At 37.2% G+C, this 12,142-nt stretch overlaps 1 protein-coding gene across 3 annotated transcripts in view; it reads left to right on the top strand.

Moving 5' to 3' along the window:
• Positions 1-12,142, top strand: part of SKIC3 (SKI3 subunit of superkiller complex) — a 140,912-nt gene that overhangs the window by 105,049 nt on the left and 23,721 nt on the right. For all 3 annotated transcript variants that reach the window (XM_081230448.1, XM_081230446.1, XM_081230447.1), the window contains exons 32-35: positions 9,421-9,642; positions 10,696-10,768; positions 11,634-11,687; positions 11,921-12,032. In XM_081230448.1, coding sequence (XP_081086574.1) covers positions 9,421-9,642; positions 10,696-10,768; positions 11,634-11,687; positions 11,921-12,032 — 461 coding nt within the window. The remainder of the gene's footprint in view (positions 1-9,420; positions 9,643-10,695; positions 10,769-11,633; positions 11,688-11,920; positions 12,033-12,142) is intronic.

The raw sequence follows: 12,142 nt of genomic DNA, 5'->3' as shown, positions 1-12,142 counted from the left end.
ATTGAAGAGACTGTCTTTTCTACATTGTACAGCCTTGGCTCCTTTGTCATAGATTAGTTGACAATAGGTGCATGGGTTTATCTCTGGGCTTTCCATATTGTCTTGATTACTGTAGCTTTATAGTAAAGTCTGAAGTCAGGGAGTCTGATTGCTCCAGCTCTGTTTTTTTCCCTCAAGACTGGCTATTCGGGGTCTTTTGTGTCTCCATACAAATTTAAAGATTTTTTGTTCTAGTTCCATAACAAATGCCATTAGTAATTTCATATGGATAGTATTGAATCTGTAGATTGCTTTGGGTAGTATAGTCATTTTCACAATATTGATTCTTCTAATCCAAGAACATGGTATATCTCTCCATCTGTTGGTATCATCTTTAATTTCTTTCATCAGTGTCTTATAGTTTTCTGCATACAGGTCTTTTGTCTCCCTAGGTAGGTTTATTCCTAGGTATTTTATTCTTTTTGTTGCAATGGTAAATGGGAGTGTTTCCTTAATTTCTCTTTCAGCTTTTTCATCATTAGTGTATAGGAATGCAAGAGATTTCTGTGCATTAATTTTGTATCCTGCAATTTTGCCAGATTCACTGATTAGCTCTAGTAGTTTTCTGGTGGCATCTTTAGGATTCTCTATGTATAGTATCATGTCATCTGCAAACAGTGACAGTTTTACTTCTTCTTTTCCAATTTGTATTCCTTTATCTCTTTTTCTTATCTGATTTCCGTGGCTAGGACTTCCACAACTATGTTGAATAATAGTGATGAGAGTGGACATCCTTGTCTTGATCTTAGAGGAAATGGTTTCAGTTTTTCATCATTGAGAATGATGTTTGCTGTGGGTTTGTTGTATATGGCCTTTATTATGTTGAGGTAGGTTCCCTCTATGCCCACTTTCTGGAGAGTTTTTATCATAAATGGGTGTTGAATTTTGTCAAAAGCTTTTTCTGCATCTATTGAGATGATCATATCATTTTTATTCAATTTGTTAATATGGTGTATCACATTGATTGATTTGAGTATATTGAACAATCCTTGCATCCCTGGAATAAATCCCACTTGACCATGGTGTATGATCCTTTTAATGTGTTGCTGGATTCTGTTTGCTAGTATTTTGTTGAGGATTTTTGCATCTACATTCATCAGTGATATTGGTCTGTAATTTTCTTTTCTTGTAGCATCTTTGTCTGGTTTTGATACCAGGATGATGGTGGCCTCATAGAATGAGTTTCAGAGTGTTCTTTCCTTTGCAATATTTTGGAAGAGTTTGAGAAGGGTGGGTGTTAGCTCTTCTCTAAATGTTTGATAGAATTCACCTGTGAAGCCATCTGGTCCTGGACTTTTGTTTGTTGGAAGATTTTTAATCACAGTTTCAATTTCATTACTTGTGATTGGTCTGTTCATATTTTCTATTTCTTCTTGGTTCACTCTTGGAAGGTTATACCTTTCTAAGAATTTGTCCATTTCTTCCAGGTTGTCCATTTTATTGGCATAGAGTTGCTTGTCGTAGTCTTCTAGGATGCTTTGTATTTCTGTGGTGTCTGTTGTAACTTCTCCTTTGTCATTTCTAATTTTATTGATTTGAATCCTCTCCCTCTTTTTCTTGATGAGTCTGGCTAATGGTTTATCAATTTTGTTTTATCTTCTCAAAGAACCAGCTTTTAGTTTTATTGATCTTTGCTATTGTTTTCTTTGTTTCTATTTCATTTACTTCTGCTCTGATCTTTATGATTTCTTTCCTTCTGCTAACTTTGGGTTTTGTTTGTTCTTCTTTCTCTAGTTCCTTTAGGTGTAAGGTTAGATTGTTTATTTGAGATGTTTCTTGTTTCTTGAGGTAGGCTTGTATAGCTATAAACGTCCCTCTTAGAACTGCTTTTGCTGCATCCTATAGGTTTTGGATCGTCGTGTTTTCATTGTCATTTGTCTCTAGGTACTTTTTTATTTCCTCTTCGCTCTCTTCAGTGATCTCTTGGTTATTTAGTAACATATTGTTCAGCCTCCATGTGTTTGTGTTTTTTATGTTTTTTTCCCTGTAATTGATTTCTAATCCCATAGCATTGTGGTCAGAAAAGATGCTTGATATGATTTCAGTTTTCTTAAATTTACTGAGGCTTGATTTGTGACCCAAGATGTGATCTATCCTGGAGAATGTTCCATGTGCACTTGAGAAGAAAGTGTAATCTGCTGTTTTTGGATGGAATGTCCCATAAATATCAATTAAATCTATCTGGTGTATTGTGTCATTTAAAGCTTGTGTTTCCTTATTTATTTTCATTTTGGATGATGTGTCCATTGGTGTAAGTGAGGTGTTAAAGTCCCCCACTATGATTGTGTTGCTGTCAGTTTCCCTTTTTATGGCTGTTAACATTTGTCTTATGTATTGAGGTGCTTCTATGTTGGGTGCATGAATATTTACAATTGTTATATCTTCTTCTTGGATTGATCCCTTGGTCATTATATAGTGTCCTTCCTTGTCTCTTGTAACATTCTTTATTTTAAAGTCTATTTTATCTGATATGAGTATTGCTACTCCGGCTTTCTTTTGACTTCCATTTGCATGGAATATCTTTTTGCATCCCCTCACTTTCAGTCTGAATGTGTCCCTGGGTCTGAAGTGGTTCTCTTGTAGACAGCATATATATGGGTCTTGTTTTTGTATCCATTCAGCAAGCCTGTGTCTTTTGGTTGCAGCATTTAATCCATTACGTTTAATTTAATTATCGATATGTATGTTCCTATGACCATTTTCTTAATGGTTTTGTGTTTGTTTTTTTTTTTTTTTTTTTTTTTTTAAGTTTATTTATTCATTTTTTTAATTAGTTTCTGCTTTATAACAAAGTGAATCAGTCATACATATACATCTGTTCCCACATCCCTTCCCTCATGCATCTCCCTCCCTCCCACCCTCCCCATCCCACCCCTCCAGGCGGTCACAAAGCACCGAGCTGATCTCCCTGTGCTCTGCGGCTGCTTCCCACTATCTATCTACCTTACGTTTGGTAGTGTATACACGTCCATGCCTCTCTTTCGCCTTGTCACAGCCCACCCTTCCCCCTCCCCATATCCTCAAGTCCATTCTCAAGTAGGTCTGCGTCTTCATTCCCGTTTTGCCCCTAGGTTCTTCATGACATTTTTTTTTTAAATTCCGTATATATGTGTTAGCATACGGTATTTGTCTTTCTCTTTCTGACTAACTTCACTCTGTATGACAGACTCTAGGTCTATCCACCTCATTACAAATAGCTCAGTTTCGTTTCTTTTTATGGCTGAGTAATATTCCATTGTATATATGTGCCACATCTTCTTTATCCATTCATCCGATGATGGACACTTAGGTTGTTTCCAGCTCCGGGCTATTGTGAATAGAGCTGCAATGAACATTTTGGTACATGTCTCTTTTTGAATTATGGTTTTCTCAGGGTATATGCCCAGTAGTGGGATTGCTGGGTCATATGGTAGTTCTATTTGTAGTTTTTTAAGGAACCTCCATACCGTTCTCCATAGTGGCTGTACCAATTCACATTCCCACCAGCAGTGCAAGAGTGTTCCCTTTTCTCCACACCCTCTCCAGCATTTATTGTTTCTAGATTTCTTTTTTTTTTTTTTTAATTAGTTTCTGCTTTATAACAAAGTGAATCAGTCATACATATACATCTGTTCCCACATCCCTTCCCTCATGCATCTCCCTCCCTCCCACCCTCCCCATCCCACCCCTCCAGGCGGTCACAAAGCACCGAGCTGATCTCCCTGTGCTCTGCGGCTGCTTCCCACTATCTATCTACCTTACGTTTGGTAGTGTATACACGTCCATGTATATGTATGACTGATTCACTTTGTTATAAAGCAGAAACTAATTAAAAAAAAAAAAAAAGAAATCTAGAAACAATAAATGCTGGAGAGGGTGTGGAGAAAAGGGAACACTCTTGCACTGCTGGTGGGAATGTGAATTGGTACAGCCACTATGGAGAACGGTATGGAGGTTCCTTAAAAAACTACAAATAGAACTACCATATGACCCAGCAATCCCACTACTGGGCATATACCCTGAGAAAACCATAATTCAAAAAGAGACATGTACCAAAATGTTCATTGCAGCTCTATTCACAATAGCCCGGAGCTGGAAACAACCTAAGTGTCCATCATCGGATGAATGGATAAAGAAGATGTGGCACATATATACAATGGAATATTACTCAGCCATAAAAAGAAACGAAACTGAGCTATTTGTAATGAGGTGGATAGACCTAGAGTCTGTCATACAGAGTGAAGTTAGTCAGAAAGAGAAAGACAAATACCGTATGCTAACACATATATACGGAATTTAAAAAAAAATGTCATGAAGAACCTAGGGGCAAAACGAGAATAAAGACACAGACCTACTTGAGAATGGACTTGAGGATATGGGGAGGGGGAAGGGTAAGCTGTGACAAAGCGAAAGAGAGGCATGGACTTGTGTTTGTTTTTGTAGGTCCTTTTCTTCTCTTTTGTTTCCCACTTAGAGAAGTTCCTTTAGCATCTGTTGTAGAGCTGGTTTGGTGGTGCTGAATTCTCTTAGCTTTTGCTTGTCTGTAAAGCTTTTGATTTCTCCATCGAATCTGAATGAGATCCTTGCCGGATAGAGTAATCTTGGTGGTGGGGTCTTACCTTTCATCACTTTAAGTATATCATGCCACTCCCTTCTGGCTTGTAGAGTTTCTGCTGAGAAATCAGCTGTTAACCTTATGGGAGTTCCCTTGTATGTTATTTGTTGTTTTTCCCTTGCTGCTTTTAATAATTTTTCTTTGTCTTTAATTTTTGCCAATTTGATTACTATGTGTCTTGGCATGTTTCTCCTTGGGTTTATCCTGTATGGGACTCTCTGCACTTCTTGGACTTGGGTGGCTATTTCCTTTCCCATGTTAGGGAAGTTTTCAACTATAATCTCTTCAAATATTTTCTCGGGTCGTTTCTCTCTCTCTTCTCCTTTTGGGACCCCTATAATGCGAATGTTGTTGCATTTAATGTTGTCCCAGAGGTCTCTTAGGCTGTCTTCATTTCTTTGCATTCTTTTTTCTTTAGTCTGTTCCGCAGCAGTGAATTCCACCATTCTGTCTTCCAGGTCACTTATCCGTTCTTCTGCCTCAGTTATTCTGCTACTGATTCCTTCTAGTGTATTTTTCATTTCAGTTATTATATTGTTCATCTCTGTTTGTTTTTTAATTCTTCTAGGTCTTTGTTAAACATTTCTTGCATCTTCTCGATCTTTGCCTCCATTCGTTTTCCGAGGTCCTGGATCATCTTCACTATCATTATTCTGAATTCTTTTTCTAGAAGGTTGCCTATCTCCACTTCATTTAGTTGTTTTTCTGGGGTTTTATCTTATTTCTTCATCTGGTACATAGCCCTGTGCCTTTTCATCTTGTGTATCTTTCTGTGAATGTGGTTTTTGTTCCACAGGCTGCAGGATTGTAGTTCTTGCTTCTGCTGTCTGCCCTCTGATGGATGAGGCTATCTAAGAGGCTTGTGCAGGTTTCCTGATGGGAGGGACTGCTGGTGGGTAGAGCTGGCTGTTGCTCTGGTGGGCAGGGCTCAGTAAAACTAACGCACTTGACTGCTGATGGGTGTGGCGGGGTTCCCTCCCTGTTGGTTGTTTGGCCTGAGGCAACCTAACACTGGAGCCTACGCGGGCTCTTTGATGGGGCTAATGGTAGACTCTGAGATGGCTCACACCAAGGAGTACTTCCCAGAACTTCTGCTTCCAGTGTCCTTGTCCTCATGGTGAGACAGAGCCACCCCCCACCTCTGCAGGAGACCCTCCTACACTAGCGGGTAGTTCTGGTTCAGTCTCCCCTGTGGTCACTGCTCCTTCCCCTGGGTCCCGATGCTCACACTACTTTGTGTGTGTCCCCCAAGAGTGGAGTCTCTGTTTCCCCCAGTTCTGTTGAAGTCCTATAATTAAATCCCAGTAGCCTTCAAAGTCTGATTTTCTAGAAATTCCTCCTCCTGTTGCTGGACCCCCAGGTTGGGAAGCCTGACATGGGGCTCAGAACCTTCACTCCAGTGGGTGGACTTCTGTGGTATAAGTGTTGTCCAGTTTGTGAGTCACCCACCCAGCAGTTATGGGATTTGATTTTACTGTGGTTGTGCCCCTCCTACCGTCTCATTGTGGCTTCTCCTTTGTCTTTGGATGTGGGGTATCTTTTTTGGTGAGTTCCAGTGTCTTCCTCTCGATGATTGTCCAGCAGCTAGTTGTGATTCTGGTGTTCTTGCAAGAGGGAGTGAGAGCATGTCCTTCTACTCTGCCATCTTTGTTCCAATCTCTGCTGGCTTCTTATCGTAGTGGCTTCTCTAGTTGTGCAGCATGGGCTCTAAGCACATGGGCTTCATAGTTGTGGCACACAGGCTCAGTAGTTGTGGCTCACGGGCTCTAGGGCACAGGCTCAGTTTTTGTGGCACACGGCCTTAGTTGCTCTACAGCATGTGGGATCTTCCCAGATCAGGGCTCAAACCCATGACCCCTGCATTGGCAGGTGGATTCCTAACCACTGCGCCACCAGGGAGGCCATATATGGTGTTTTTTGACTTTTCGAAATTTTTTGTAGGGGGGAAAGTTGACCTTAATTCCTTAAAAAGCAGGAGATGATTAATGGATGCTATTGGACAGTGGTTATCAATGAGTGCTCTGTTGGCATTTTCAGTGGTACAGATCTTCATAGTACAGAATTGTTTCCCCCACTGAAGGAAGATCTTATCCTTGTCCCCCGTCTGTTAGATGCTAACAGCACTCCTCAATCATTGTGGAAATGAAAGAAGTGCCTCCACATCTCCAAATTATGCTCCCGTGCCAAAGGTTAGTGGGATGGAGATGACTAGATGGTACTAGTTGAGAATGACTTCTATACGATAAGCTTTGGTTTTGTTTATTCATGGTGATACTTTTGTTCCATCCCAATTAAAGTAATTTTCTTGTATAATAAATAAGCAGTTCTTTCTCCTCCTCTTAGCTATTTTGAGAAAACCAATCAGAATTTTAAAAATCTTGTCACTTTACATGGATATACTCATGTAATGTGAATATATGCTCAGAATATCCAAATTTGCAAATAGCTTGAGAAAAAGAATCGTAGATGCTAATATGTTGCTGCAGTAATCAAGAGCAAAAGTAACACCAAATTAGTTATGATTAGATTAGTCTTGGGTTACTGTTTAAAACAGTAAATGAAACTTTTGATCATTAGCAGAAGTGGGGAAAATAGTAGAATATTTTCTTATTCTTTCCTCCTCTTATGAGGGAAGACCTTCACCTCCTTTTTTTGCATTGTTGGATCCAGGGCTAGGTGTATTATCTGATCTATGTTTTTTTCTTTGTTTTTGGTTCTCTGCATGTCATCTTTCAAACTTAACACTGCAAACTGCTCCCTTTCCTGCCCCTTGGCATTCTTTTCTTTGACTTCCTTTCTATGAATAATTCAGTTACCCGTTCTTTATTGATCTTGTTTGGCATTCTTATGTTGGGAACAAAGCAGTGTCCTTGGTGCTTAGGCGGAGTGTGAATAAGTTCAATACATAAGGGGAAAAAATCTGGTTACCAGCATCATAGAATTTTTGATATAAATTACTACATGTAAAATTCTAGCACGTGGTACAGGACAACATGCAGGTACCGTGCATTCAGCATGTGTTAGCTTAATGGGATGTAGTCATTTCAGTAATAATTTAGATTTTGTGTATATATATATTTTTTGGCTGCATTGGGTCTTCGTTGCTGTACGCGAGCTTTCTCTACTTGCGGTGAGCAGGGGCTACTCTTTGTTGCGGTGCGCGGGCTTCTCATTTGTGGTGACTTCTCTTATTGCAGAGCACAGGCTGTAGGTGTGTGGGCTTCAGTAGTTGTGGTGTGCTGGCTCAGTAGTTGTGGCTCATGGGCTCTAGAGCGCAGGCTCAGTAGTTGTGGCACGTGGGCTTAGTTGCTCTGCAGCATGTGGGATCTTCCTGGACCAGGGCTCGAACCCGTGTCCTCTGCATTGGCAGGTGGATTCTTAACCACCGTTCCACCAGGAAAGTCCCTAGATTTTGTATATTAATACATATTAGAGTATATAGGTTTGTTCTCTTTTGAACCAAGGCACAAATTAGAATTTCTTCTTTTGTTGTTAGTATTGGAATTTATATTTTACTATTTGCTTTTTTTTTTTAGTTACAACTTATGGTGTGGTTTATTTTTTATATTGGTGGAAATGACTATGACTAATTGATATTCTTCCATATTTGGATGCCTCCATCTATTAACCCTTATTGTAAAAAGAGTTACTATGGATGCTTTAAGTTTACTCCAGAAGTGCCCATGAAAATTCATGACTTTGTAGCTGTTTGTCAAAATCAAATTCTAAACAGCTTGTTGTCCCTTCCCCCAAAATAATAGAAAGACATAGTGGTAGGTATGTGATATTTTATAATGTTACAGCTATTTATATTATATTTTAATGAACTTTGTTTAACAAAATTTTCAAAGTTCCTATGTTTTATTACAGTACAACATTCATAATTATTATTAGAAGTACTGTTAAGTTTATAAAGAGCTAAGGTTTTCTTCATTTTAATTAATAAGTATTCCTAAACATTATTAACTTTTACCTCCATAAGGCTAAATCAGATTTCATGGCTGAAGAAAGAAAAGAAAAAAGCTGGATGTTTACATACAAAATTTAAATTCTCCTTCAATTATAAATATGCTTACTTGGAATATGGTGGATATAGATAGTTTTTGTAATTATTATATATTGCTTTTGTTTCAAATACCACAGAACAATAAGACAAGAGCTTTTTGCGAATGATAAAAATCAGATCTTAGGTTACGGATTTTTCTTTATTATTCATACCTTTTAGGATTTTATTGGAACTAAAGATTTTAGCGAAATTTTCTAATTATTTACCTAGAACTGTGACCCAAAGAGACTGTGCTGTATATTTGTTTCTAAACATAGATAAAATGACCAGAAAGGAAATTTGGCTATTGATGCTCTGCGAAGGCCATTGGTACTTTTAACTGCTTCAGAAATTCAGGGAAACGGGACTTCCCTGGTGGTCCAGTGGTAAAGAATCCGTCCTGCAATGCAGGTGACATGGGTTTGATCCCTGGTTGGGGAACTAAGATCCCACATGCCATGGGGCAACTAAGCCACGCGCCACAGCTACTGAGCCTGCGTGCCGCAAACTGCAGAGCCCGCGCGCCACAACTAAAGACCTGACACAGCCAAAAAAAAAAAGAAATTCAGGGAAATTACTGTTCCTAGAAACCATGGAACTTAGTTTTATAGTTATCTTAAAGCTGGACTGTAGTTTGGTGAATCTATAAGTAAATTGTTTTTTCTACCAACTGTTAAGTGTGTTTTAATAGTTACAGACTATTGTACTCATGGCTAATAGGCAATTAAAAATATATTTACAGCTCTATCTTAAAAGAACCAACCACGGAAAGCCTTCAAGCCCTTTGTGCTCTAGGATTGGCAATGCAGGATGCAACACTGTCAAAAGCTGCACTTAATGAGTTACTGAAGCACTGCAAACAGAAAGACAATGATTATAAGAGATGCCTTCTTACTTCAGCGATCTATGCACTGCAAGGTCGCACTGTGGCAGTGCAGAGACAAGCATCTAAAGCTGTTCACAGGTAAATTCTGTACTTGTGAACTTGGGGTCTAGTTATACTTGACGAAGTTGTCTTTGATGTTTGGACCTTATTAAGACTATACAATGAGGTAAGCATATATATTTGGAAACCAAGTTGTGGTTTTATGAAACTGTACATAGGATCAGGTAACTGACTACATGTTATTTCACCTCTAACAATTTAAATAAAAAATTCAGTTGGTAAAGAGAGAACAGAAAATCTTGCAGATTAAGGCACAAATCTTGTTGTTTTTTTCAAGAACATGAAAAGTTTATTCACAAATGAAGGAATAAAAATGGTTAATAGACAAGAAAATACCTGAAACTTCATTAATAATACAATAAATGCAAATTTTAAGAATAAAGATAGAATTTTTGACAAATTGACAAAGATTTTTAAGCTTTTTAAAAAAATTAGAAATACTGAGTAAAGGCAGTTTATACATGGAGGACTCATACAGGACCTGTAACTGGCCACAAAACATTTTCCCCAAATTCTCCTGTACCACATCTTGTTTTAATATGAAAGCCCTTACAAATTCTCAAGTTTGTGATATTGTCAGTTTGTTATCTGATACCGTCCAGTTTGATGGTTTTAGGAATTTTTTGGCCACTCAAACATTCATTAATATTCAAAATTTGGAAAATAGAAAGCTGCTATCACTAGCAACAGTGGTTATTTATTAGGTTTATTTTTAGCAGTAAAGTGCTACATCTGTAGTTTATTTTCCTTCCACAGTTCTCATCTCTGTGTTTTCTTTGAACACAACATATTAAAATTTCCTTAACCTTTCTTAATTGGATCTCATGGCTCTGTAATCATCACATTGCTGATTTTTCTTTCTTATTGCTGTAGGTGTATATAGGAGATATAAAGTATGTTTCTAAAAATTCAGTCATTTTTAACCACACGTAGAGAATTAATTTGAACTTGCTTTAGATGTCTAAAAGATTTTTAACTTAGATACTAAATAAAATGTTGATTTTGGGGGGTACTTTTTGTGATTAAAGTAACTACCATCTCTAAGCCCTCTGCTTTTGATGATCATTATAGTAACCCAGCTGATGCTGCTCTTTGGTCTTTGTTGTCCCGAGTAGTTGCTCAGTATACTCAACGAAATGCAAAGGTGAGTAATGTTCTAAATTCTGGCAAAAGATAAAATAACTTATGATGTGGTATATAATATAATTTTAAAGTATCAATATTAACATTATCATTCTGGAAAATAATTAACTAATAGAGCAAGGGAGTTCTGTTATTTAGTGAAGTTTTTCATTAGTCATTCAACAGGTAGTACACAGATTTTCTTCCATGTACTGTTGTACTGCTCTGGGTGTTATGGAAGATACAAAGAAGGAGGTGGACTTTTTTGAACATGTATAGGTTGTTATGTTATTCCTATAATTAACTTTCTTTTCCAGGTAAAATGTCTAATTGAATTTTTAAAAATTAAGGATTTCAGATCGACTTTATGAAAACTATCGTGCTGCATATATTTTCCTTACTTTTAGTACTGAGTTGAATATTGAGGTGGTGGTGATGAGGTTCATGATGCTCTGAACTTTAGTTACTTATTTTACTGGGAACTGTGGACATTTTAAAAATACTAAATTTTCATGGAGTAAAACTATGTTAGTTTATCTTAAAATAAGTTTTGTTGTCTTTTTTTCTTTCAGTCTTTGTTTCACAATCTTGTATACTGTTAGAAAATTGTATATTTGTTTGTTACTATTGTAAAGTCATGTAACTTTTGGACCTTTAATGAATATTTTAAAAGAGCAGAGTTGAACTGATCATAGTAGAAAAGATTTTCTTTTATAAAAATATTAAACTGCTTTTTTAAAGTTGGTACTTAAGGAGTTTAAAAGTTACAAATGTGATAAAGCTGAACCTTTCAAATGACTTAATGTAAAGATTTTATCAGTCTTAATTTTTACTTTTTTGTGAAAGTTTATGCATTTATATAAGTAATAATTTGTTTACTGTTATAGGGAGGTGCGGTAGCAGGAAATGTGGCTCATATTCTGGACTCAAATCATGGAAAGGTTAGTTTGCCCCAATTCAAAGGAAATGTTAAATAATATTATTATTATTTAACATTGGAAATGTTAAATAATATTATTTACTGTTAAATAATATTGTTAAATAATATTATTGATGAATAATTTTTTTTAGGCTTAGGGGTCACATCATATCCAATATAGTACTACTTTTAGTCACTTTGAAAGTCAGGGAGCTATAAAGAGAATTGGTTAACACCCTTTCTTGCTCTTTGTAGAAGGCATTACTATACACTGCAGTAAATCAGTTGGCTGTGGGAAGCAGTTCAGCAGATGGTGAGAAAAATACTGCACTAAAGGCCATTCAGAAGGCAGCTCTCCTTTCTCCAGGTGAATATAATGTGATCCATGTCATTATTTAGGATTCTGTCCATCTTGCATTTGTGTTAAAGAAGCAAAGTTTGTATTTTTATGAAATAAGAAGGGAATTTTAAAATATT

The sequence above is a fragment of the Mesoplodon bidens genome (assembly GCF_964165515.1).
Source record: "Mesoplodon bidens genome assembly, chromosome: 4".
Classification (NCBI taxonomy): Eukaryota; Metazoa; Chordata; class Mammalia; order Artiodactyla; family Ziphiidae; genus Mesoplodon; species Mesoplodon bidens.
Note: the sequence above shows the minus strand (reverse complement) of the source record. Positions and strands in the feature narration are given on the sequence as shown.